The sequence below is a fragment of the Vanessa cardui genome, chromosome 7 (assembly GCF_905220365.1).
Source record: "Vanessa cardui chromosome 7, ilVanCard2.1, whole genome shotgun sequence".
Lineage (NCBI taxonomy): Eukaryota > Metazoa > Arthropoda > Insecta > Lepidoptera > Nymphalidae > Vanessa > Vanessa cardui.
Genome location: NC_061129.1, coordinates 4,803,586 through 4,828,200, shown reverse-complemented (window position 1 = coordinate 4,828,200; position 24,615 = coordinate 4,803,586). Strand labels below are relative to the sequence as shown.

General features: G+C 34.1%; 1 protein-coding gene across 1 annotated transcript; it reads right to left on the bottom strand.

Annotated features, from left to right (window-relative positions):
- Nucleotides 1–592: 592 nt before the first annotated feature.
- Nucleotides 593–20,447, bottom strand: LOC124530930. The gene is made up of 6 exons (XM_047105302.1): nt 20,314–20,447; nt 19,837–20,148; nt 19,468–19,626; nt 19,224–19,402; nt 11,426–11,430; nt 593–650 (listed from the first exon to the last, which is right to left on the bottom strand). The coding sequence occupies exons 1-6, from the start codon at nt 20,441–20,443 to the stop codon at nt 593–595; spliced, it is 843 nt and encodes a 280-aa protein (XP_046961258.1). The 5' UTR covers nt 20,444–20,447.
- Nucleotides 20,448–24,615: the final 4,168 nt, after the last annotated feature.

Here is a 24,615-nt window from a genome sequence, read left to right as displayed (position 1 = left end):
TACGTTATGGGTTCGCCAAATGACGTATCTGCTTGGCCTATGAATATATTAAAAGTTTATACGAGAAAAACGAAAATACTTGGAATCCAATAAGACATTCATAAAACATCAGAGTAAATTTTGCCAGAGGTGTGAAGTGGCGGTGCGCTTGATGATAAAACATCGAGTTTAATGTAATAATCCGTCGATCGAGCCGTTATCATTAGTTCGATCCAACACACCTCCTGCCGCTTTGCAGATTGAGTTTATGCACTTTCTTAGTATGGATATAACCAATATATCTTGTATTATTTCCCCTCAGTATTATACACGTAATACATCTAATTTTAACAGTGCAACGAATCCTAGATTATTTTTAAAATACATACATTTTATTCACCACATGAATATTTCAGATAAAGCGCCTGTTTTACGCGATATACTATAACAACGCACAAATTACATATACCTGCGATAAAGATCTATATTTTTAATTTAAAAAAAAAACAGTTTATATTTTCATTTACATATCTTAATAATACTTACAATATAAAACATAGAATATTTCTATTATAATTATTATAGCAGTCATATCCAGTCTATGAACTCAGTGCTACGTCGGCGCGGGCGCAGAGAGCGCACCCCGCAGCGCGCGTCCATCACTATCCGCTCTGCAATTAAACTTCATATCTGGCTAATCCAATTACGTAACACCATCGATTGTCTTTGATCATCAATACACCGATAGGAAAGATATAATTTCATTTCGCACCTGTTGTCTTAAATAAATAATCAGACACTGTTAATTGTAAATTATAATTGATTAAATTTATCAAAAGAAAACTGACATTTCGCATCCGGTTATTCATATATCTGAAGCCGTTATGTAAATTAATATATAATTATTAATACACTCTAGTATTAGCCTATTAATTAGGACACTCTATTTTAAGTTCTATTTTTTGAAGTTAGAAATGTTGAAGCATCAAGCTTCATCACGTTGGTTTTGAATCCCATCTCTTCACGACCGCAGCGTCTTGCTGTCTCATCAGGGTATGGTAAGTGAATGTAGAATGCACCCGTATCAACAGACAGGCTTGTTGCACCATAAAATCTTCCACGCAGTTCTAGTCTCTGTTGAAATTGGTCATTGTAACCGAAAAAATAATCCAATCGATTGAAGCTGTCCTAACAACAACAATTACATATTATACACAGAATAATGTTTGTTTATTAACTTACAAATAAAATAGGTAACAAATACGACTCTAATCATTTTTCGGCATTGCTGATAAACGTCCGAAAACATTTTATACAAATATCTTTCTATTATGTTATTAATGTTTTGATACTTATTTTATTTATAATTGGATATAAAATTACATACACAAATATAAACGTCTACTTGATGCCTATTACGCAAAAAAATATTTTATCGTTGAATGCCAAGCGATTAAAACCAATTAAACTGACTTGGAATATCAATCGAATTACTAAATATTTTCATAATTTACGATTTGAATAATAACGCAATAACAGCTGTTCCTATTATATACTTATATTATTGACGATTGTGCAACAGCGGTCATGACATAGAGGTATGTATAAATGCGTGAACGAGGTGTTAATGATGAGAAGTTAAAAATTTGAAATATAACCGTTCATTTACGACGCCATTTTTAATTAAATGCGATGACTAAGTGCAGGGATCCATCACAGTCGGCACTCGAAGCTGATCTATTATTAATTATTATTTTGATCGATCACGCTCCGTCTTATTTTATTAAAGATCCGATGTTAATTTTACTCTTTTTTGCGATCGGATTATTAATTATGCAGTTTAATATTGCTTGTTAGTTAATGATAGCACCAAATTAATGGTGTACGGTGTTATGGTCTACATTATTATTTAACGATATTTTATAGAAATATATGTAATATTTTTGAGGCAGGTAATATTTTCACGCTCGACTGATCACGAGATTAGTAAATTTTCTGTCGAAATAAGAGGTGTGTTTATCCCTCAGCGAGTAATTCGTTCTCGTACCGTAAGGGAACATTATCCGTACCGACCGACGACTTTTCGCCGAAATCAATAATCCGTGGCTTTTTTAAAGGATATTTCTTCAGAAACAAACATGTTTCTATCCCTGTCGGTTGCTGGTATCAAAGAGGCCGCGGATTAGCGAACTATTTTTTGTTTGGGCAAAATTTGAAACGTTTTTCGATTAAACGAGAGATTTGGCGCGGTTCGATATTTTCAGAGTTTCGTTGAACAATGGGCTTCCGGGGACTGTTGCTCTCGAGGTATTGCGTGAGAGGATAAACCCTGATCAAGTTCTTGGGAATTATTATATACTGTCTGGTTTTAGATTTATCTAAGTATTATATTGTGTAAAGCTAAGGAATATGAACGTCGAGATTAAGAGATCACGTTCATGTAAGATTAGATAGATTATTCTATTCTGTTTTAATAATATAGACAAACTTCAATTGAGTTTTGGCTTGATAAAATTGAATATCTATTCTTAAATAATGAGCAAATATAGTCAAAATATAAGAAATCTGAAAAAGCATTCCGAATCACTTCGTGTAAAGCTCTTGTTTTATTGGTTTGCGATGACTACCAACTTTAGTGTTTCAAAACCTACTCTAGGAATATAGCAGATTCAGCGTCTGCGCTGCGTTTAAAAGATGCATTCCAAACACGAGGAGTTGTCAGTTCATCTACGAAAGTTGTATATAACGGACATTTCAATAAGTTTACAGAATAGTTTTAATAGGTACCCGCATTTATATTTCTTTAAAACAGAATTTATACGTAGTTATTTTTCAAACGGTAAGTCACGAAAAATCCATTAAAAACAGTTCACGTCTTAGGCCTAGTGTCATAAGTATCGCGGAAGGAATATTCTCATATCATTCGATAAGTAACACCTACGTGAGGTCAGCACATTTTGCGGCGCGATCGCGGTGTGATACCGACGACGTATCGATCGTATCGCGGTGACGTTGCGATATCGTAATTTGAACACTCCATGAACTGTCCAGTTCATGAAGAAAGGGAATGCTGGTTAATATCTAACCTGTCATTATTTGCTTTATTTTTAAAGACATTTTTGGTATAGACGATAAAAGAAATGAATAGTTAGACATTAAATTAATGAATGTTACGTTCTATGTAATAATAATTCTCAAACGAAATCAACAGTATTTGTTTTTGACCGATTTATAGAAACTAGTATTGAATACATTTAAAAATGTATACAACATTTTAATTATAAAATTAGTTTAACAAATATTTCGATGACTCACGCTGCCGATGTAAAATATTTGAAATATTTCGTAGGTCATGTTTCTGTAACATCGAAGGCATTGAGGGAATTTTATTATTTTTGATAGCATGATATTATGGTCTTCAAACACTCTTTAGATTACTTTTAATGCGTGTTATATATAAATACCTGTACACACTTGTACCGATTGTGAATTGGTAATCTTAAGTTTTCTCGCAACATGGTCGTAAGGGTAACTTTAAATTCCGTCACAGTAAATAGGTATTTAACGGCTAGACCGAATGTATTCCCGCTCTAAATCAAAGTGACAGGTAAGCAAATAGAACAAAACATTTTTCTTCTAGGAATCCCAAAAGTCCTTGCCCATAAATCACTGGACTCCTGACAAATGGATTCTACGAGTTTTTTTACCGCCACTCATTTATTAATAGGGCAAGGGAATGTTTCGGAAAACCAATAAAATGTGCCCCGTCATATACCTGTCTACCGGCAGACAGCGTGGCATTGTTCCTTCACTAGTTTTTTTTTAATCGTATACCGCCTCATCGATGTGAAATGTTATAGTTGGCTCCATCATTATTCGTATATTATGTACGCGTTCTAATCACTTCACCGATTGAATAAGGATATTAACACCAATTCTCGTGCTCTTAATGGTCGTAATTTGAACGTGTCGGATATAATAATGGGTATTACTATCGCAATGATTATTCTTTGAATAAACTTTGATGATAGTGTATTTTATAGGTGACGTTAATAAAATTTAAAAACTGTTAGATACTATGTAATAGCCACCCGATTATCGGCAACTGAAGACTTTTTAATTTATGTCATTCACTTGTCAGGTTCGTGTTAAAAGTAATTACAAAGCGATTTAAGTATCGTTGATTACGTACGGTGTTAAATTAAACAAAATTGTTTTAAATACTTAGGCCTGTGCAGCGCCATTGAGAGCGCATGAGTTTCGCGACTAACCTATTTTTGTGAATGGACATTTTTTGTCCCGCTGTGTCGTGTACGCGCATACAAAGGACTCCTTCAAGGTATTTTGCGCGTGTGAAAGAGGATCCATTCTCTCAATCCTTATGGTATGGACCGAAAAATAATTGTCATTTCCTGCGGCGACAGAATATTGTTATTCGAAATGCACGGCACAAGAGTTGTCGCGGAAAGGTTTCGTGACGTTTTACCGACGCTCTCGGAACGATTATGTGCGACTTTAATAATTTAAAAGAGTGTGCTCGAGGTGTAAACGTAATTTGTGTGCCACGTCATTAACTTATGAGATTCCTGTGGCGCTATACAGTTTGTTTTTAATAAAGAAATGTAGACGATTTTAATGTTGTCATAATGAAGCGTGTTTTTTTATACTTTGCGACTAATGAACAAAGTTCCTAGTCATAACTTACTGCTTTAAAAAACATTAATTATAATTCTACGTTTAACTTCTTAAGTAATATAGGTGTAGAGTGTAGACAATACAAGAAAAAATAGATTAGAAAGAATTTAGAAAAAAACCTATTAAGTTTAAATACTTTTTCAATGTACTTACTATAAGTTATAATACACTACATATATTAATAAAATATACCTACTAATAAAAATAGAAAACGACCTGATTTAAGTTGACATGGAATATTTTTGAGTTAAATATGAAATCATTAGTAATATTAAGTAAAATAATAACATTTGATTTTTGCCATGAAAGGTTATAATGTTCACAAAGCATATCTACCAAATGTCAACATATCGCAGTAGCTGAAACCGACACTCACCAATAATAACTTGCGTTCCGTGACAACTACACCGAACGTATTCTGAGGCGAGTAATCACGGAGGAAATGACAAGTTTTGGGTCATGAGGCAGCAACGGCACATTTTTCATTACCGTTCAAAAACGAAAACATATTCCAAAATAGCTCTTATAACGCACGACTTAGAGGTGTTAAAGGAAATTGTCACATGCGACACGATTTTTGCCAATAGCCAAGACATGGAGGGTAAGTTTCATAGGGTAAGTTAGAAACGTGGGAGGTCAACTCTAATGGCTGCCTGTGACAGGTAACGCGAGACGCGAGACAAAGTGCATCGCAAATGACATTTGTGGAGTTTCCTGATGGAGGTTAATGGTATGTATACGGCTATAATTACAAACGAGTCTGTGTTACCTCAGCACTCGTATCAGAGTTGCAAAATTGTTTCAGTAACATGACACTCGTGACGAGGAAACTAAGTGTGGAGTTACACTTGTAGGCGTTTTGTAAATATTGTTATAACTATTGTGCATTTAAACTATTGTATTCTTTTTTATTCATTCCATTTTCAAATAATTATAAAAACACGGGAGTGGTAGCTTTTGGACTCAATATCTTTAGGATTTAAATAATAGTTTCATCTGCAGAGACAAAGAGGATATGTAGGTATAGGACTTATCCTATAGTACATAGTAGTATATAGTAGTACGTAGATAGATAGATGAGATGACAGATTAAAAAATGACCCAGTTAGGATGCCAGTTGTTGACTTTCAGGCAGGATATATCTGTTATGTGGATTTAATTGTTTTTAAATTTTGTAAATACATAGTAACAAATAGACTTTTCTAGTTCTTCTTGTAAAACTGACATTCCGAACCGGTAGCATTGCGTTTACTACAATCGCCTTTAGTATAGATCGCCTTTCTATACTAAATTATTTAATATTGAATTAAATAAATTAATCAAATATGGCTTGGCCCTTGGAGTAGTGGTGCAAAATGCTTCATCAAAAGTATTACACCTCGCCTCATTGCCTTCACTGGTGACAAGAGGGCTGGTTCGTTTTTTGTCCAGAGGATCGGAATTGCGATTCAACATGGAAATGCTGCTAACATTCTTGCCACCATTCCACGCGGTCTAGATATATACAGTAACTATTTTTAGTGTATATTTGTATATATTTGTATGTATTTAGGCATTTAATGTTATTAATTTTTATGTTAATAAACAAATCTAATCTAATTTGTATTTTTTTACCTGTCCTTGTTCATAGTCGCCCTGGCGTAACACACCGTGTGTGCCCCGTAACACCTCTGAAATATCTGGCGGCGAATTTTATTTGCCAAGTGTTGTCATCAGCGTGCTTGGTAACGAGATGTATTAGTTGAAAATGCGCTACTTCTGCGAAAAAATCATACCTCGTAGAAAGAAGCCGTGGAACGGGGACGATAGAAGGACTTCGGATACCCAGTCTGATGTAGAAGATCGAGGAGAAGACGAAAGTGCTAGTAAAATTTTATTACATTCTGAAATGGCAGTCACAGCACATATTTAAACAAATATCTATATTTTTATTCATCTTTAACAATAACACTATATGTGCATGATGATTGCCTATTTAATTAGTTCTGATTATAAATTTCATGAATTCATTTTTATTAATGATTATAACCTACTTTCTAGTTGTTACGTGTTGGGCGTAAATTAAACATTACATGATTAATTTGGGAAATATCCTAAACTTCAGAGATGCTTGTCGAAGCTTAGAATTCGGTTAAGACTTGTGTATCTAACAGCTATACCACCTCGCCTCTTGGCTATTATCAATATGCTTAAAAAAGTTTCCATGTTTTCAAATGGTCCAGATTTGGGATACATTTTTGTTTAACCTCATCCTCCATGCAACCTCATGTAATCCGACGCCCGCTGCAGGACACCTGTGTAATCCTTTCATCGTGTATAATACACTTCTAATTCCCTTGATACGGCTTGACATCTAACGCTTTTGTTGTCTTCGAACCTTTTCACCGACAATTAAAGACTGTCTTTTGTCTTCTATAGGGAGATGACACAGTTTTTATCGGTTTTTTTCGCCGTCAGAAGTCACTGTTTTGAATAGTTACATGATTTAGTGTGATGCGTTTTGTTGTTTAGACGATTTATGGTAACAAGGGTGTCACGATACACCGCGTTGGGGTTTTGAGTGTGAAGGGTTTTTTATTAATTTTCTAAATAGTTACGTTTTTTGCTTTTGTAAATTAAGGTTTAGATTTTTTTACTAAGAATCAACGCATAATATCGGCTGTGTATAGAATTAAAGTGTGAATCATTTTCAATGTATATTAATGTTATAAATGTGAAATACACTCGGTCTGTCTGTCTATCTGTTGCTCTTTCACGAACAAATTAGTAAATCGAATTTGAGGAAGGATGTCCTTCCTTGAAGTGAGATTACGTGTTTAGCCTAACACATGAAAACTAGTGATACATATATTTAATATGTAATTGTTATATGTATGTAACTAAATATTGATGTACCAATAATATAGGGTCACTGCTTCTCCAAATTTATCAGCGAAACACACACGCTTTTATTTATCTTTCTTTTTAAGAAATTCTCAATAGAAACTAGTTTCTCAGTAGGACTTTGATAGTTTGAATCCTGTATACCTTGGTTCGCCGTTGGTCCTGTGCCTAGGACCAGCGCTTTTTTTAATCGTGTCGTATATCTCGTCTTATTTGAGAGATTAGAGAGAGAGAGTCTTAGTTGAGAGATTAAAAGAACAGGAATTTGTGTTGCCGTATATATTTGTCATAAGAACGAACCGCTCATATACGACTTGGTCAATAGTACACCATCACATACATCTTAATATGTACGAATATGATATCAAGTCGAACTTAAAAAACATTTTTTATATAAAATAGTTACACTCACTTTATGATTGTCAAAAACCAAATACCCGCATGACAGAAAGACACCAAGATACAAAAGGAGGCACCAGAACGTTAAATTTTGCTTATACTTTTTATTGCAATTTTAAAGGTGATGAATAGTACTTACTCGTAATTAAAATAGTTGCAACTAATTATCTCATGTTTAAAAAAAATTATTCTGTACATTTTCTGGTTGTTAATTCTCTTCTGTGGTTTTCATTTTTCTCTTGTTCGTTTTGTTTTTATAACATGTCTACAATGTTGTTATAGGATATCTGTCTATCTCTATAATACGGTGATCATTAATTTAACTTACGTTATATCATCTTTATACTGTAATACGGTTACTGGGTTGTAGGGCTTTGTGCAAGCCCATCTGGGTAGGTACCTCCCACTCATCAGATATTCTACAGCTAAATAACAGTACTTAGTATTGTTGTGTCCCGATTTGAAGGGTGAGTGAGCCAGTGTGACTACAGGCACACACATAGCATCTTAGTTTCCAAGGTTGGTGGCGCATTGACGATGTAAGGAATATTTAATATTTCTTACAGCGTCATTGTCTATGGGTGATGGTGACCACATACCATCAGGTGGCCCATATGCTCGTCCGCCAACCTATTCCATAAAAAATGTTTCATTTAGGTAATTAAGTCAACTACAAGGTTGTTGTAATCATGACAGAGTAATACTTTTATGGTTGAATAGTATTTGAACAAAAAAATTAAAACTATATCTAAGTAAATAAGTTTTTGACGACCTCCGTGGTCGAGTGGCGTGTACACCGGTTTTCTTGTGTACGCCGAGGTCCCGGGTTCGATTCTCGGCCGAGTCGGCGTAGATTATCATTTAGTTTTCTATGTAGTCTTGGGTCTGGGTGTTCTTTTGGTACCTTTGGTTGGATTTTCCATAACACAAGTGCTTTAGCTACTTTCATTGGCATCAGAGTAATGTATGTGATGGTGTCTCATATTTATTTATATATTATATATTATATTATATACATACATATATCAGTTATAATCAACAGTTAAATTTATAAGACAATGTTCACATCATCGCTGCATCGTTTTTATTTAAAGCGTCAAATAACAATAAAACATGTACAAAAAAGCAATTACATTAATCGCAAACCTGGAGGCTTCAGAGGGCTCGAATTAGAGAGTTATTTTTGTGTAGGATCAAAGCGATCGCGCGTCAGTGACGTCTCTTCCGGCAAGATGGCGGCGGCGTCGGCGATTGTTTGATCTGCGAGTAATGAAGTATGCCACCTCTCCCCGCTTCCTGCTGTCGGGGTGTCAAGATACTAAGCTACGTTTGCGTATTAGATGTACCTTGGAAACTTATTGGAATTAGCAATTTAAACATTATTTTAATTTCTAATAAGATTCGGATTTTGTGTTGACTTATTGATGTAGTGTATTGCAATTGGTAGCTGTGCTTTTAGTGATAGACTAGCTGTGTCCGCGACCTTGTATGCGTTTGAATTTAACAAATCATAATATTATTGTAGCTTAAGCTACTCCTATTATATCAGTTATCTGCCAGTGAAAGCCCCGTCAAAATCGGTTCAGCCGTTCTAGAAATTAGCCGGAACAAACAGACAGACAAAAATGGTAAAAAATGATATTTTGTTATATGTACCATGTATACATACATATGCATGCATTGAGTAAAAATGGCTTTTTTAATATTACAAACAGATACTTCAATTTTACTATATGTAGGTACCTAAAGATGTTATGTAAGTACGTTGAATTCCGAATAAGGGAACCAGTTTTCGATCTAGAACTCTAGATAAACATGATATTAAATTGTTAGGCGTTGAATTTGAATCAATTAAAATGTTGATATAAATTATTACCCATATAAGATAAATTTCGGAACCTTTAGTATAACAATATATTACTCTATACTTATATATAAATGTAAAAGTAACTCTGGCCTATCTGTCTGTTGATCATACATGTCCAAAATATTGAACCGAATATTTTATACGAAGCAAACTAAGAAAGGACATAATGTTTTCTATACCTACCTAAAATCTACGACCGTTCCCTCCAAACAACTGGGAGAAGCTGCGGCTGACGACTAGTTTCCTATAATTCAACTTATAACAAAGAAGCTAGTAAATATATTTATACATATTTTTTTATATTTAAATGCTTTATTGAACACCATGTATATATAAATATATTTATGGGACAATAGGCGGACTTAATGCCTGAAGGCATACTCTGCCAGTCAACCTTTAGGCTAATCAAAAAAGAATGAAGGCGGTGATTAATAAATAAATAACAATATAATATAAAAAACACAATAGTATTTAAAATACACTATATGGATATACTTATATAAATCTAAATAAAAATAAAACATATACATACATATCATATACAAAATAAATACCTATTGATCTATACCTACTGTCTATTGTAAAAAAATATATATATAAAAATATACGGTTGAATTAAAATTAAATAATTTATAGATAAGAATTTTTTTAAATAATTATATATTAACTGTAACTTATATTATATTAACGTATGGTCCTATTCCAATTAACTTTTAATCAGTAGGTACTTGTTTACAACAGATGTATAATATAGTTTAAGTACAAGAGTATCAGCGCGGATTTAAATTCAATTTCATATAGTCCATATTGAGTTATTTAGAGTATAATCGCGTTACCCAGTCCACTAGTGGGGATTACGCGCTTTTTAATAAAGTTGCGCCGGTAGGGGGCGACACTGGGGACATTTTTACACAAAGAGGATTACTTGGTCCGCGTTTATCTCCACCTTACAGCTCAGCTTAGCCTTCTAAATACTTTCTCGCTGGATGCACACAAGTTTAACGGGCACGATGTATCTTTGTTATATTCTGATGAATTTGTTATCTCAGCAATTGAGAAAACTAAAATAAACTTTATACTTCATAAAATATAAGGAAAAAGGGACTAACATGCAATCGATCTGAATATAAATATATCCTGAGACATTGTAACATCAGTTCCAAGAAAGCATCGCATTAGCCTCGATAAGACGAAACAAGGAGCAATTGTTGAATTGAATAACGAGGGTGTAACGACACCAACAATGCGCAGACGCAGCCGACGAGTCAATTATCTCGTTGACGACGCACTGGGAACCAGGCGTTCCGGGGTGCGCGAATATTGCCGTCTTCCAGGATGACGCTCTCAACTACTTATTAACGATCAACATTCAATGTTATCTAAGAAGAAAGACGTATCCAATGGATCTACATACAATTATTGTCGCTTGACTTTGTCTGTTTAAAGTAACTGATTTATATTACGCTGACATCTGTCTCACCTCCATCTAAGGTCATTCACATTGTAATATATAGGTACTAATTAGGCATAAATTAAATTGATTTGTGCTTCCAAATGTGGAATCCAGTTGACATTTCTGGTCTCGGTTTAATTAAGTCATACCTAACCTGTTGAAATCGGAAAAAATATTGGGTATTATTGGGCGAAATGATAAGTAATAATGTTAATCAATCATCTTTAACTTATTCATATTCAAAAGCTAATATTACAAATGCATAAATTGTTATAATATTATTCTTAAGTATTGTTTTAATACGGCGTAAAATAAGAAGATTAAGTAAAGGTGTATCAATACTTCCAATTGGACGCCGTATCGAAACAATGTTCTTTGGTTCTTTATGTACATTTTTATTGTAAGAATTTATAAACTTGTCTTAACTTTAGTTCGTATTTAATTATAGGAACAAATATGTTTTATGAGCTAATTTTTTATTTATAATTAATTTCTTGCAGAGCGATGAAGGGAAACGACGAAATCGTGAGATAACGTTTAAACCTGCACAAGTCAGGTGAAAATATACCACAGTTTCGAACCTAAATTATAAAAGACTTGGAATTATAAAAGATAATTTATTTTTAATTTTTCTTAACAGGCACATTATTCTCATTAAATAAAAGACTAAATTTGCTGACTTTAAAAAGTCGCTTACTAAAATTTTTATTTACAAAACTCGGAACGATTACAATTACTTACATTTAAATGAGAAGGTACTTTGAGAGATTTTGAAGTTTTTAAACATTGATATCATTTCCTGAATGCATTTTCAATTTACGATCTAAGCGAGTATTGCTTATTGACTATTACTTCACAAACACTCAATCATTTTAAATAAATAAAACTGATTCTTTTCAATGAGTATAATGCGCGCACTAATTATAATTATTCTGCATTATTTTCGAAAATACCAACAATCAATAGTTATAAGGAACGTGCTTAACATTTTGCGAACAAGGATTTTCACTAATGACCAAAAATTCTGAAACGTTAAAGTTCCGCAAAATTTGAAAATAGCACAAAAAGTTGACATTATTCTCAGCTAATGATTCTATGAAATCGACGTCAGATGTAAAAGTATAAATAAGATAAACCGCCGGTGGTCCCATATGAATATCAATTTGTTTTCCTTAGCGACAACGTCATTAAATTAGCGTCCAAATTGAATCACAACTGCGACAACCTTGCCGGTACGACGTCCCGCGAAACTTTTCCTCCTATTAATTTACAAAACATCTCCGTTGACGGAACGCAAACGAATATAACCCTTCCCATCCCCGAGCTAAGACTTAACTTACGTCGCTGAAAGCGTAAGTTTGTTCATTATTTTTACATGTCATTGTGCAAGTGACACGAGAGAAAGCATTCCAAATTGCGACTCTAAATCCCCGGATTAAGGTCGTTATTCCTTTTAATACGTTGTGAGGGTGTATCTGGTGAAATTATGATGCAGTCTTTATTCGTGAGCCGTCGGGAGCGGTTGCAGTAATCACCGCGTATCTCCATCCAGGGGTGGGCCGTGAATAGAGCCCTAATGAACTGGATTTAGGAGTTTTTGTGCCGGCGACTCGTCAGCTCAGAGATGCAGCAGAGCAATTATGACGGACCAAACAAACGCAACGCTGAGCTGTAGATGTTATGCGTTCTTTCAATTTACTAAGTTGAAAACTACTAACATCGAGCGCGTTACGTTAGTAATTGTATTGCTATAAACCAGTCTTACAGATACGGTTAAGCCGGAATGGTCAGCGATCGATATAGTCTACTTAGATTGATGGGCCATTCTCTATGCTGTTTCTACCTTGGCATTGTGTTGAAAATCGTCCCGTACCGCCGTCTCTGGGACGTCCAATCGTCCTTAATCTTCTTAGAGGAGAGCGAGCGGAACTATTTGGAATCTAAGCACCTAATATGCTTAGATAATAAAAGGTTTCGCAATTGTTCGGACGTCTTGTCTGCTCAGAATACACCTGCTCGTGTTCTCGATCAATTTAATTATGCTATTGTATTACAAGATTTACTGATTAATGAATATGTTTTTATTTGAAGTATATATTGATATATATTTACTAAGTTCAATTAATTGTTTTCTGTATGTAGACGCTGAATGTAAATAATGTAGGTCGGTGAAATAGAACTTTGACTTAGTTGCGTATCGTAACAATCTAGGTCAAATAACTTTCACCAAACACGTGTCCCGACTTTGAAACTGAGGAATATCATACGAAACATATGCTTATTTATATTACTCGAATTGTCTATTATCTTCGTGTATCTCAAACATTCATAGTTGCCTAGATAAGTTCCCTAACCAGGTAACCAATTTAGAAACGACGTATGATAAATGATTATTTACAAGGAATAAAAATCTTTGTTTAGTCGAATATAAAACACAATTTCGAATTTAAGTTTCGGAACCGGCTGTAAAAGATGAGTCTGTTCTTATTTATTTACGGCGGTGCGGCGAGCGAAGTGGAGCGAAGATGATATGAATGATAAATGACCCTCCGAACGCCCCCTCCCCCTCCCGCCTCGCCTCCCCCCGTTCACACGTGAACACACGCCGTGAGATATTCTCCTTATTCTTGGTGTCTGCTAAGTCTCCGTGAATGTCGAGATGTGATAACCGCTTCAATGATGAAAGAACTTGTGACGAATATTGATATCATTTTACAAGCTATTTAAATACCATAACATTTCATTCATACAACTTATATGCTTCATAAAATCTAATGTTTTTCTGCTAGTTGACGTTTGAATCTTGTTTAAATTTAAGTAAGCTTAAATAGAACCATTTTAAAAATAATGTAAATTAGATATCTAGTAAGAGCACATATGTACCTAGCTGATTAATGTGTGGTTGTGTTCAAGGAACTAATATAAATTCCTTCGATCAATCTTAACGTCTAGTCGAAGTCATCAGAGCTAAACGGATTTTTTCAAGCCAATAGCCGCGCATCAACATGCGTGACGCGCTGCGCGATTGGCCAGCTCTTTTTGTTCCATTTTCGAATCCTTTGTTTTTATTGGTTGACACTTAGCTAAGACAAAGGGGCGATGCAGTGTGTGAGTGTATTTAGTGAAGCGTGTTTGCTTGTGTGAGTTAAGGAATACGCTTCCTGTCTGTGTATAACATAACGTAGGTAAGGCGTGGGATGTGGGTAGCGGGTACGTGCCCCGGGTCTTGATTTTGATATAGGTACGGCCCTTGCGTCCTGCCTATGTAAGATATAGTGGACTGTTTATTTTTATTGAGTAAGTAGAGCGCTATTGGAAAGGTTACATATATACACCTATATAATAGTGTCTGCGTGTTTAGCTTGATGAATAAAAGAGTTTTTTATATCCTAGTAGGTATTATCATTAATATATAATCATAGGTTACGTTACTCGTTAAATAAATAAAAAAATTATAATTGACTAAATAAGTAGATATATACCAAACAACGATTTTATATTTTTAAACATTTTCTTAAATGTGAATAAGGAGTTTATATTAAAAACTGGAATTAAGAATAACTATTAAAAGTTGAGACATAAAATAAAAAGTTGTCTTATCGTGATTTGTTGATAAATATAATCATATTATCTTTTTAAATATTTTATACGAAAATTAAAAATAGAACAAAATCGATGACTACGAATCTATTAAGCGTGGAATCAAGTCACTGTGACTGAAAATAATTTAAACTCACCTCCAGACGGGTTTTATGATTAATGAATGGGATTATTCAATTAAAGACTCGGCAGGTCGCTTAGGGGTGGACGGGGTAGGGGGAGGGGGAGGAAGGGTATTCTTCCCTTGGCTACTTCAGGTCGCTGGCCTAGATAGCTTAGGGTTAGACGTTGATAAGTTATCAATCGGTCTATTGTTGTTTCGTGTACATTTTTTTAAGTTGTCAGTTAAGTACGCGCCTTCGTAATTTCTGTTACACTTTATTCGGACATTTTAATATATACGGTATTTCAATATTTACAGTGGTAAGTAGGTATTAGGTAGGCAGATATAACATTGACATGAAACTTATGAATTTGATATTGGAACCAATCAATCATACAATTATTTATGAAATAATTTGTGTCGTAAATTTTTGTGTAATTTGTTTACTTCTCATATTTGAATTAAATAGATACTTTTAGTTTTCTTGAAATGTTTTGCTGTAAAATAAATCTTTACTAATATTATAATTCGAAAGTATAGTCGGGACAATTTAAATATAGCATCGAAAAATTAAAAAAAAAGCAATCGCCAATTTGGAAAATATTAACATATATTATTATATGTTTACTAATTTAAATTCATATGTATTTCTAAGTTAGTTACATATAGATATTACATATAATAACACTTATTATTTTACACGAATTTTCTAAAATCTCTTTAATTACTAAAAATACTATTTTAGTAGAATTGATTGTCAATAGCAAATAACTACTTATAAATATAAATTTGCCTACGTAGATACCTACTTAACAGATCACTGACGGCGTTAACATTTTAATAACTAAATTTTAGAATACAACATATTTTTTTAACATTTATTAATTAATATCTTGAAATATATAATATATGATCAAACGAACTTCTCAAGTGAAGTTCGATCATTATTATATGAGTTGTTTCATTCGAAGATATAATTAACTAGGTAGTCCTTCTAACCTACAAGGTAACGTCGCATATTTAAGAGTTTTATTTTTATTTTTTTTTTTTTTTTACTGTGGTACATAATAAAAAATAATTTTTCGTGTACCTACATTATTTCCTTCATCGTTACTGCGCTCAGTATTAGCCTCATTCTTTAAAGTATTTATTTTTGCAAAACTTGTGGGCTTTTGGGAGGGAGGGAATCTATATCTTCGAATGAAACAACTCATATAATAATGATCGAACTTCACTTGAGAAGTTCGTTTGATCATATATTATATTTCGTTGTTTCATTCTTCAGATATAATTAACTAGGTAGATGTTTAGAGATGTTCAAGTTTTGCTCATTTTTATCATAATGAAACCACAATTAATAAATTAATATCATTATTTATTATTATTAGTTTCTCACAATGTTATTGTAATTTAAATAATTTAATTATTATTGGGTAGTAATAAAGACCTTGCAAAGCTGTCACGATTCTCTATTGGTCGATCGTAAAACTTAGCAAACGTTTCCGAATCGGTGGTCCAGCCCGCCGTCTTACGGATGACATCCACGGAAATTCCCGCAGCACGAGCAGCTGATGTAGCAGCATGCCTTGTACTATGTGCACTAAATACTGACATATCTATACCACATAAATCCATAGTTTGTTTAATCCAACGACCGATAGTTTGAGACGTAACAGCTTTGTGAGGTCTTTTCAAAGTAATAAACAAGTTATCTATATTACTTGGTCTTAAATGTTTAGTCCTATCTATATAATCAACTAAAGTCCTAGCCGGACAAATGCTTGGTTTTTCTAAAAAATAAGGCAATATAAGAATTGGTTGATTTTTTCCTGCTCCTGATGTTTTGATTATATCGAGGATATAAATTCTTATTTCACTTTGAAATAATTTAATATTATTTATTTTTATTAATGAAAATGTTTGCAACCTATGCGCAGTACACAGCGCTAAAAGTATGACAAGTTTTTTCGTAAGCTTTTCCGAAGTAAGGGTTTGATTAGGGTACCAATTTTCTATAGTATTTAATACTACTTGTGGGTCCCAACTATGTCTATATTTAGGTTCACTAGGTCTTAGTCTATAAGCACCTTTCAACATTCGGGAAATACACTCGTCTTTTCCTATATTATTACCCAGAAGTAAGGACAATGCCGAGCGATGACAGTTAAGAGATCCATAGGAATCGCCTTTATGGTACTGATCTGTTATGAATGACACGACAACATGAACCAAGGGATCCATAGGATTAAACTTATTCATGATACAAAAATTCCACCATAGTTTGTAAGTAACGTTATACTGCCGTATAGTGTTGTCTGATAATGACGCATAAACAAGATCTAATGCTTGGTTGGGAACGCCCCGCCTGGAGAATGCGAGCCGCAAAGTATGGCAGCTCCCAGGGTAGGCTGTAGGCTCTGTCCTTGCTTCTGTGACCTGTCATCATATAAAATACCATTGTTAATAAATAAAATTTCAGATTTTTGTAATTTTTGCAATAATGGAAACCAAGGCTGGGAGGGCCAGTAAGGAAATACTAGAATCCCGGTGGATTTATCGTGAACGATTTTCTCTAAACATTTTAAAATCAATGTAAAGGGTGGAAAAGCATAGAAATATAAATTACTCCAATTGACCGTAAATGCATCAACATTTACTGCTTCAGGGTCAGGTTTCCATGATATGTAATCTTTGCATTTGGTATTGGTGCGAGAAGCAAACAGATCTATTTGAGGTTGTCCAAACTTATTAATTATTTTAGCAAAGGCAATTGGTGATAGTTCAAATTCAATATCATAATTTATTCTCCTTGATTCTTGGTCAGCTTCTTTATTATCCTTCGTATTTATATAAGATGCAAATAACCAAAGTTTGCGTTTTTCGCACCATTGCCAAATAATTTTAGTCAAATTATTGAGATGTGGGTATTGTATCCCACCTAAGCGATTTATATAGCTAATAGCAGTAATATTATCTACCCGTAGGAGTATATTACACTTACTTTTCGTTTTTGCAAAACATTTTAAACCAAACAAAACCGCAAGTAATTCTAAATAATTAATATGAAATACTTTTTCACTATCTTTCCAAAGTCCATTTGCTCGTTGATTATTGCAAAATACACCCCAGCCAGATCTAGAGGCGTCGGTAAAAATTTCTAGCTCATAATTTCTTATTTTTAACGGACAGAATGTTTGATAAACATTTTGTTTCCACCATAACAAGTCTGGTATGATTACCTTAGAAAGTTTAATCTTAGTGTCATAATTTTGTGACTTTTTAAGTAAAAGATATTTCTGTCTTTCGAATACTTTTGTGTATAACCACCCGTATCTAACAGCTGGACATGCAGCTGTCAGTACTCCAATGAATTGAGCAAATTCACGTATAGAACATGTGGGTAATTGTAAATATTTCTCAACTAATCTCACTATGTTCCTTCGCTTTTCTATTGGTAATGAAATTGACATATTTAATGTATTAAAAGTAAAACCCAAAAATTTACAACTTTGTTGAGGTTCGATACAACTTTTTTGATAATTTATAACAAAACCTAAGCATTCAAGTACCTGCATAGTAACTTTTACATTGTTCAAGCAATCTACGTAATCTACACCAATACACAATATGTCGTCTAGATATATTACAGACGTATGTCCCTGTCTTCGTAAATAGCTCATTACCTCTTTCATAATTTTAGTAAATATTCTTGGCGCCACTGATAAACCATAAGGCATGCCTTTAAATTCGTACATATTTATTTCTGAATTTTTATTTTTAAAAATAAATCTGAGATATTTGCGATAACTTTGTGCGACAGGAACTAAAAGATAAGATTCTTTTAAATCAATTGTTGCAAGAAATCCACCTTTACTTATTAATTTTGCCGCTGTTCTGTAATCCTCCATTTTAAAATGAATTTTAGGTATAAATTTATTAAAAGATTTTAAATTCAAAATAAACCGTTTTTGTCCATTTTGTTTCGGTGCCAAAAATATTTTAGAAATGTATTGGTCTCGTCTCGTTAAACATAATGAAATAGCGCCTAGCTCTAATAATTTATCAATTGCTATTTGTATGTTTTGTTGATCAGCGTCGTTAAAACTACTATATGGAGTTGAAACTTGAGTTACGTGACTAAGAAGAGGTATTGAGATACCATCGCGAATCCATTTTAAAATAACACGATTGGTTGTAACTTTTAACCAACAATTATAAAATAATTGTAAACGACCAGCATGTACCTCTATGGATGTCGGTGCGGCTGATGAGTGCGTTGCTTGCTCGAGTGGCTGGGTCGTGGTAGCAGTGCTGTGCCCGTAGGGAGCGTTCGACGTATCGTTGCCGTCGTCGAAGCTCGCATCCGTGATCCTGTGCGCCCCCCCCTGTTCGATGGGAACCGGGGAGGGCCCGACCAGTTTCCCTGTCGAGGTCGTGTAGCGACGGAAGGAGGTTTCGAGGGAATAATATTCTTCTTTATTGACAAACCTTGTTTTTCTATAGTCTTGGCTGCTTTGATCTTCTCCGAAAGGTTATTACCAAAAAGTGTTTCATCTCTTTCATTATTATCAATAATATTTAAAATTGACTTGTCTAAACTAGGCGATAGTAATTTAATTCTAGTATCACTATCCTGATAGTGCAAGTCTGACAAAATACGAATTGCATCCGAGAGTATTTTGATGGCTTTAATTTTATCCTCATCCGTTAATAGCAATGTCACTGCTCTGTTAATACTTGTTATACCCACGCCTAATTGTTGTTGATAATTTTCTAATTTTTTGTCACGTTGTCTTAGAGAATCAGTAATTGCGGCTGAAATTTCAGCGTTCAACGATGGAGCTTTCAATAACTTACAGTTACTCGGTATTGAGTAAGATGTCACAAGTTTTTCGCGGACATCCTTAGGTAGGCCTCTACGTAATATAGGAAGCCACCTTAGGGCTAAGTCATGGTGAATATCTTCACCGTATTGAGGTACTTCATTAATAGCATCTCCTAGCGCTTGCAAATACTCAGGCGTCAAGTTTGCTGATTCTCCGTGTAATTCGCCGTCCGAGGTGGGTAGATCGAGAATTGTATTTGTTCTCAAATCCGAGACTTCTGTTTGAACCTCTGGGGATTCAGAATGTGGCAGAATATTTTCAGTTGCTACGGGCACCTCAACATCTGCAACATAATGAGTTCGATATTGAACAAATTTTCTACTTGATTTTGACTCTCGGCCAACATTCAAGTATGCATTCCTTCGTTTAACTCTCGGCTAAACTCAGGATGAAAAGACATCATAATGACTCTGGATTATTCATATTGCAGATAAAATATAAGGCTTACCTGAATTATCGTCAGATGAGTCGGATTGAATGATTATACGACGTTTATTGCGTCGGTTACATTTTTCTTCCAACTTCTTAATTTTTTCTTTGTAATAATTAATTTTATCGAGACTTTTTCGTTTCGGCATTATGTCCTTGTAATGATAAACTTTCTTATATTTGAAGAGCGCGTGCGATCGTTACCTCGCATGAAAAAAGAATGAGGCTAATACTGAGCGCAGTAACGATGAAGGAAATAATGTAGGTACACGAAAAATTATTTTTTATTATGTACCACAGTAAAAAAAAAAAAAAAAATAAAAATAAAACTCTTAAATATGCGACGTTACCTTGTAGGTTAGAAGGACTACCTAGTTAATTATATCTGAAGAATGAAACAACGAAATATAATAAAGTTTAGGTAATATTGTCTTACTCACAAGCTGTACAATACCGTTGTAATGGCGACTTACACTTAATGTTTCAATATATAGTAATGATAAAATTTTAAATGCGATCAACCGTCTATCTAATTATCTCATTCGACAGACAGTACTAGACCTTCTTGAAATAATGTAACTACCTATGTATGTACCTACTCGATTTCTTGCCATTTTTTTCTGAATATCGTCTGTGTTCATTTAGGCAACAGTAGTTACGTGTGATTAATCGTACCAATATATTTAGTAACAGCCTGTAAATTTCCCACTGCTGGTATAAGGCCTCCTCTTCCATTAAGGAGAGGGTTTGGAACATATTCCACCACGCTGTTCCAATGCAGGTTGGTGTAATGTACATGTGGCAGAATTTCCATGAAATTAGACACATGTAGGTTTCCTCACGATGTTTTCCTTCACCACCGAGCTCGAAATGAATTATAACATAAATTAAGCACATTGTATATAGTGGTGCTTGCCTGGGTTTGAACCCGCAATCATCGGTTAAGATGCACGCGTCCTAACCACTGGGCCACCTCACCTCACCAATATGATTATGAAAGACAATTTTAAAGTTGTTGTATAACTGTCTTCATATAAAGCCTCGTATAAATATATTTTTGACTGACACAATGTATATAAAATAGTTGTAGTTTAATCTAAATTTACCGAGAAAGGGACAAGAGTTGCATACATGGGTTAGTTTAATGACGCGTCCACCATCAACCCAGATATACAGCTAGAAGTGCTCATGCAGTGAATGTGAGATGGCCCTCGAGAGGTTCAAGGGGACGCCGAGCACCATCCAGCCGAGCACGAGAGACGTCAATGTCGCCACTGGACTCGATACTATAGATTATCTAGCACACCTAGTCCAGCTAACGGTGACCATTTTTTGGGATGCACTGAGCGTTTTCAAATGAACAACAATATCAATCTTCTAACGTATATTTTCGTGTTAAAGATCTTTAATTCTCATTAAGAATACATGGCATTCACTTACATGAGAACATTAAATAAAAAATTACAATAATTGCCTAGCGGCGTAACAAAGTAACATTATAAGGAAGCATAATATTAGTAAAACATATATAAATAAATACAATTATAAAGATTTGCTGATTTGCTTATTGTAAATAATTCTATCCACATGATTTAAAACTTGATTTGAAATACAATAGAAATATTGATATTTAAATCATAAGACCTCACACTGAAAATCTGTTACAAAATAAACACAAATGTGAATCAGAATATTATGCAACAAAAGAAACACTTTTCACAGAACGCTATTCTTTATTTACAATCATGATCTCTATGAAGCCTCTTTAACTCTAAGATAGAGTACGACTACGGATGTTGTAGTCACAGGTTCGAATCTAACCCTCTGGGCTATTGTCGTATCCTTTCATCAAACATGCTTTACCCGAGGGGAAAATACGAATTAATAATCATTTGCGGAAGGCCTTGACTATACTCTTTAAATATAACGATAGATAAAAAAAGGTTATATATGTATGTTCATAAGTATTAGTAGACATGCCTATTTAAGTTGGTGCTTATGATATATTGTAATTGAATCAAAATTAGCAAATAAACGAACAAATACGTATAGATGAATTGTTTTGTAATTCGCTTGCTAACGTTAATTTTCAATTTCTGAAGACTCGTTCTGGACCTGGGACGTGCCTACAAGATAAATTATCTTCTCAGTCTTTGTTCGTATTGCGCCAAAAATCAATAACCTAAATAGCATTATTCCACAGCAATTTAGGGTTAACCACATTTCACGTAGTAATGAATATCCTAAGGGCGCGCGCGGCGGTTAGATTGCGTTGGTAATTAATGATCTTTGTACAAAGTGCGCGCCGCGCCGTGAACTGGGACACACACGCCAAGCTTTTTAACATTGAAAAATCGATTAATTTTTAACAAATGGTTATGTTTAGTTGGTCATTTTAAATATATATATATAAAAAATTCAAATTTAAAAACGATTTCAATTCTCAAAACCGAATACACAGAGTAGGTATACCTTACTCCAACTATAAGAGAAGAAAATCCAAAAAAACTAATATTTGACAGCAAATTGACGCCATATCATTTGTGGAGAGCTTGATTAATCTGTGATATTCATTTGCGAAAGAATGGCTATTTGAACGTCGACGAAACTGTTATAGGAACTGTGGAAGTAAAATATAAGTGGAAATAAGTAGTAAGTGTAAAGATGTTATACATGAACTCTTAGTAATGCACAGTATATATATCTGAGCTATTAGCAAATCGCATGAAACATGTAAATCAAAGGTATGTTTATCTTTTTCCTACTTCCTTTGGAATAGGCGATAGGTATGTAGATAGAGAAGGAATATTGTGAAAAATTTCGCCCATAGCGATTATCTTCAAGTGAGAGCCATCTGCGTGAGACATATGCACAAGTGTGTGCGCAAACAAGTGAACTCTCCTTTCTGTCTTTCTCATAATCTGATGGACGGGAAATATGATACTACTGGACATAGATTAGGCGGAGGGTCTACGCTCTTAAAGGTGCCGAAGTGCAAACGCTGTTTACTTCTAGACTCTGAGCCGTTATTAAGAATATCTTGTTTTTTTTTTCTCGCTGGAAAAACGCATTACGCGCTTCCCCCACGTGATGGAAAGTGGGGGGGTCTGACTCTCCGGAGCCCAGAACGAGTACGCCCAAGCACACCGGGTTTACCCATTAAAAAACCAGCGGTACCCTCTCCGTCTTTCGGCGGATCGCATGCTACCGTGACGGTTATTAAGAATATCTGGAGATGTTTTTAAAATTAAATATTTTATAATTCTGCACTGAAAGGGTGGGTTAAAATAAGATAAAGGGTTAAATTAAGATCGTATTATTTTTCTAAAAAATACGATATAAGTAAGTTTTGCAAATCATCGTACGTCTCACGATTCTCTATTCATTCGAATATAAAATAAGAACTCATACCTACCTATATATAAAGTAGATATGTAGTTACTTAAAAAATCTTGTTTGAGTAAAGTGTTCGATAAAAAATGGTCTGGGCGTGATTCGATCGACCAACGCCTCGTTCTTCATATATCATGGTGTTCCAAATAATGTTTTAATTTGTATATTAAATACGCTGTTTTATATTATATAAGCTTTACCCGCGACCTTACACGCGTTTGAATTTAACAAAAAAAATATTATTGTAGACTAAGTTACTCCTTATTATATCAGTTATGCTAGTGAAAGTCCCGTCAAAATCGGTCCAGCCGTTCCAAACATTAGCCGGAACAAACAGACAAAGATTGTAAAAAATGTTATTGTGGTATGTGTTCCGTGTATACATACATATGCCTTGAGTAAAAGGGCTATTTTAATATTACAAATAGATACTCCAATTTTATTTTATTTTACAATACGAGCGATCTCAACTGGCCGTTCAGACACTAGCAACCAGTCTAGATGCAAATATGTAGTTTCAGCAATAAAAGTTGTGAGTGTGTTAGCATAGTCTAGAGATGCGACTACGTACGATTCTTGGTAACAATTAAGTAAATAGCAGTAGTGTGCGAACGTCTCGTGAAGTCTAACTTCAGCGGGCTTAGACAAATGCATTCGATTCGAAACGAAGCAATTGCTTGCGTCCTTCTTTCATCAATCTTTGATTACGGTACGTAACAAATACAAATACTTTTAGTTTTCTTGAAATGTTTTGCTGTAAAATAAACCTTTACTAATATTATAATTCGAAAGTATAATCGGAACAATTTAAATATAGCATCGAAAAATTTAAAAAAAAAACAATCGTCAATTTAGAAAATGTATTTCGTTATATGACAAAAAAAGTTTCATGATTTTAATGACGCACTTAGTTCTACTGTGATCAATT

Bases quoted from the DNA above. Each gene is read 5' to 3' on its own strand.
- LOC124530930 (XM_047105302.1), bottom strand. From the start codon at position 20,443: ATGCCGAAACGAAAAAGTCTCGATAAAATTAATTATTACAAAGAAAAA. The intron at 19,627-19,836 runs GTAAGTTATTGA...GTATTTTGTCAG, and splicing joins TTACTCAATACCGAGTAACT to ACTTGCACTATCAGGATAGT. The intron at 19,403-19,467 runs GTTTGTCAATAA...CGACCTCGACAG, and splicing joins CAAGACTATAGAAAAACAAG to GGAAACTGGTCGGGCCCTCC.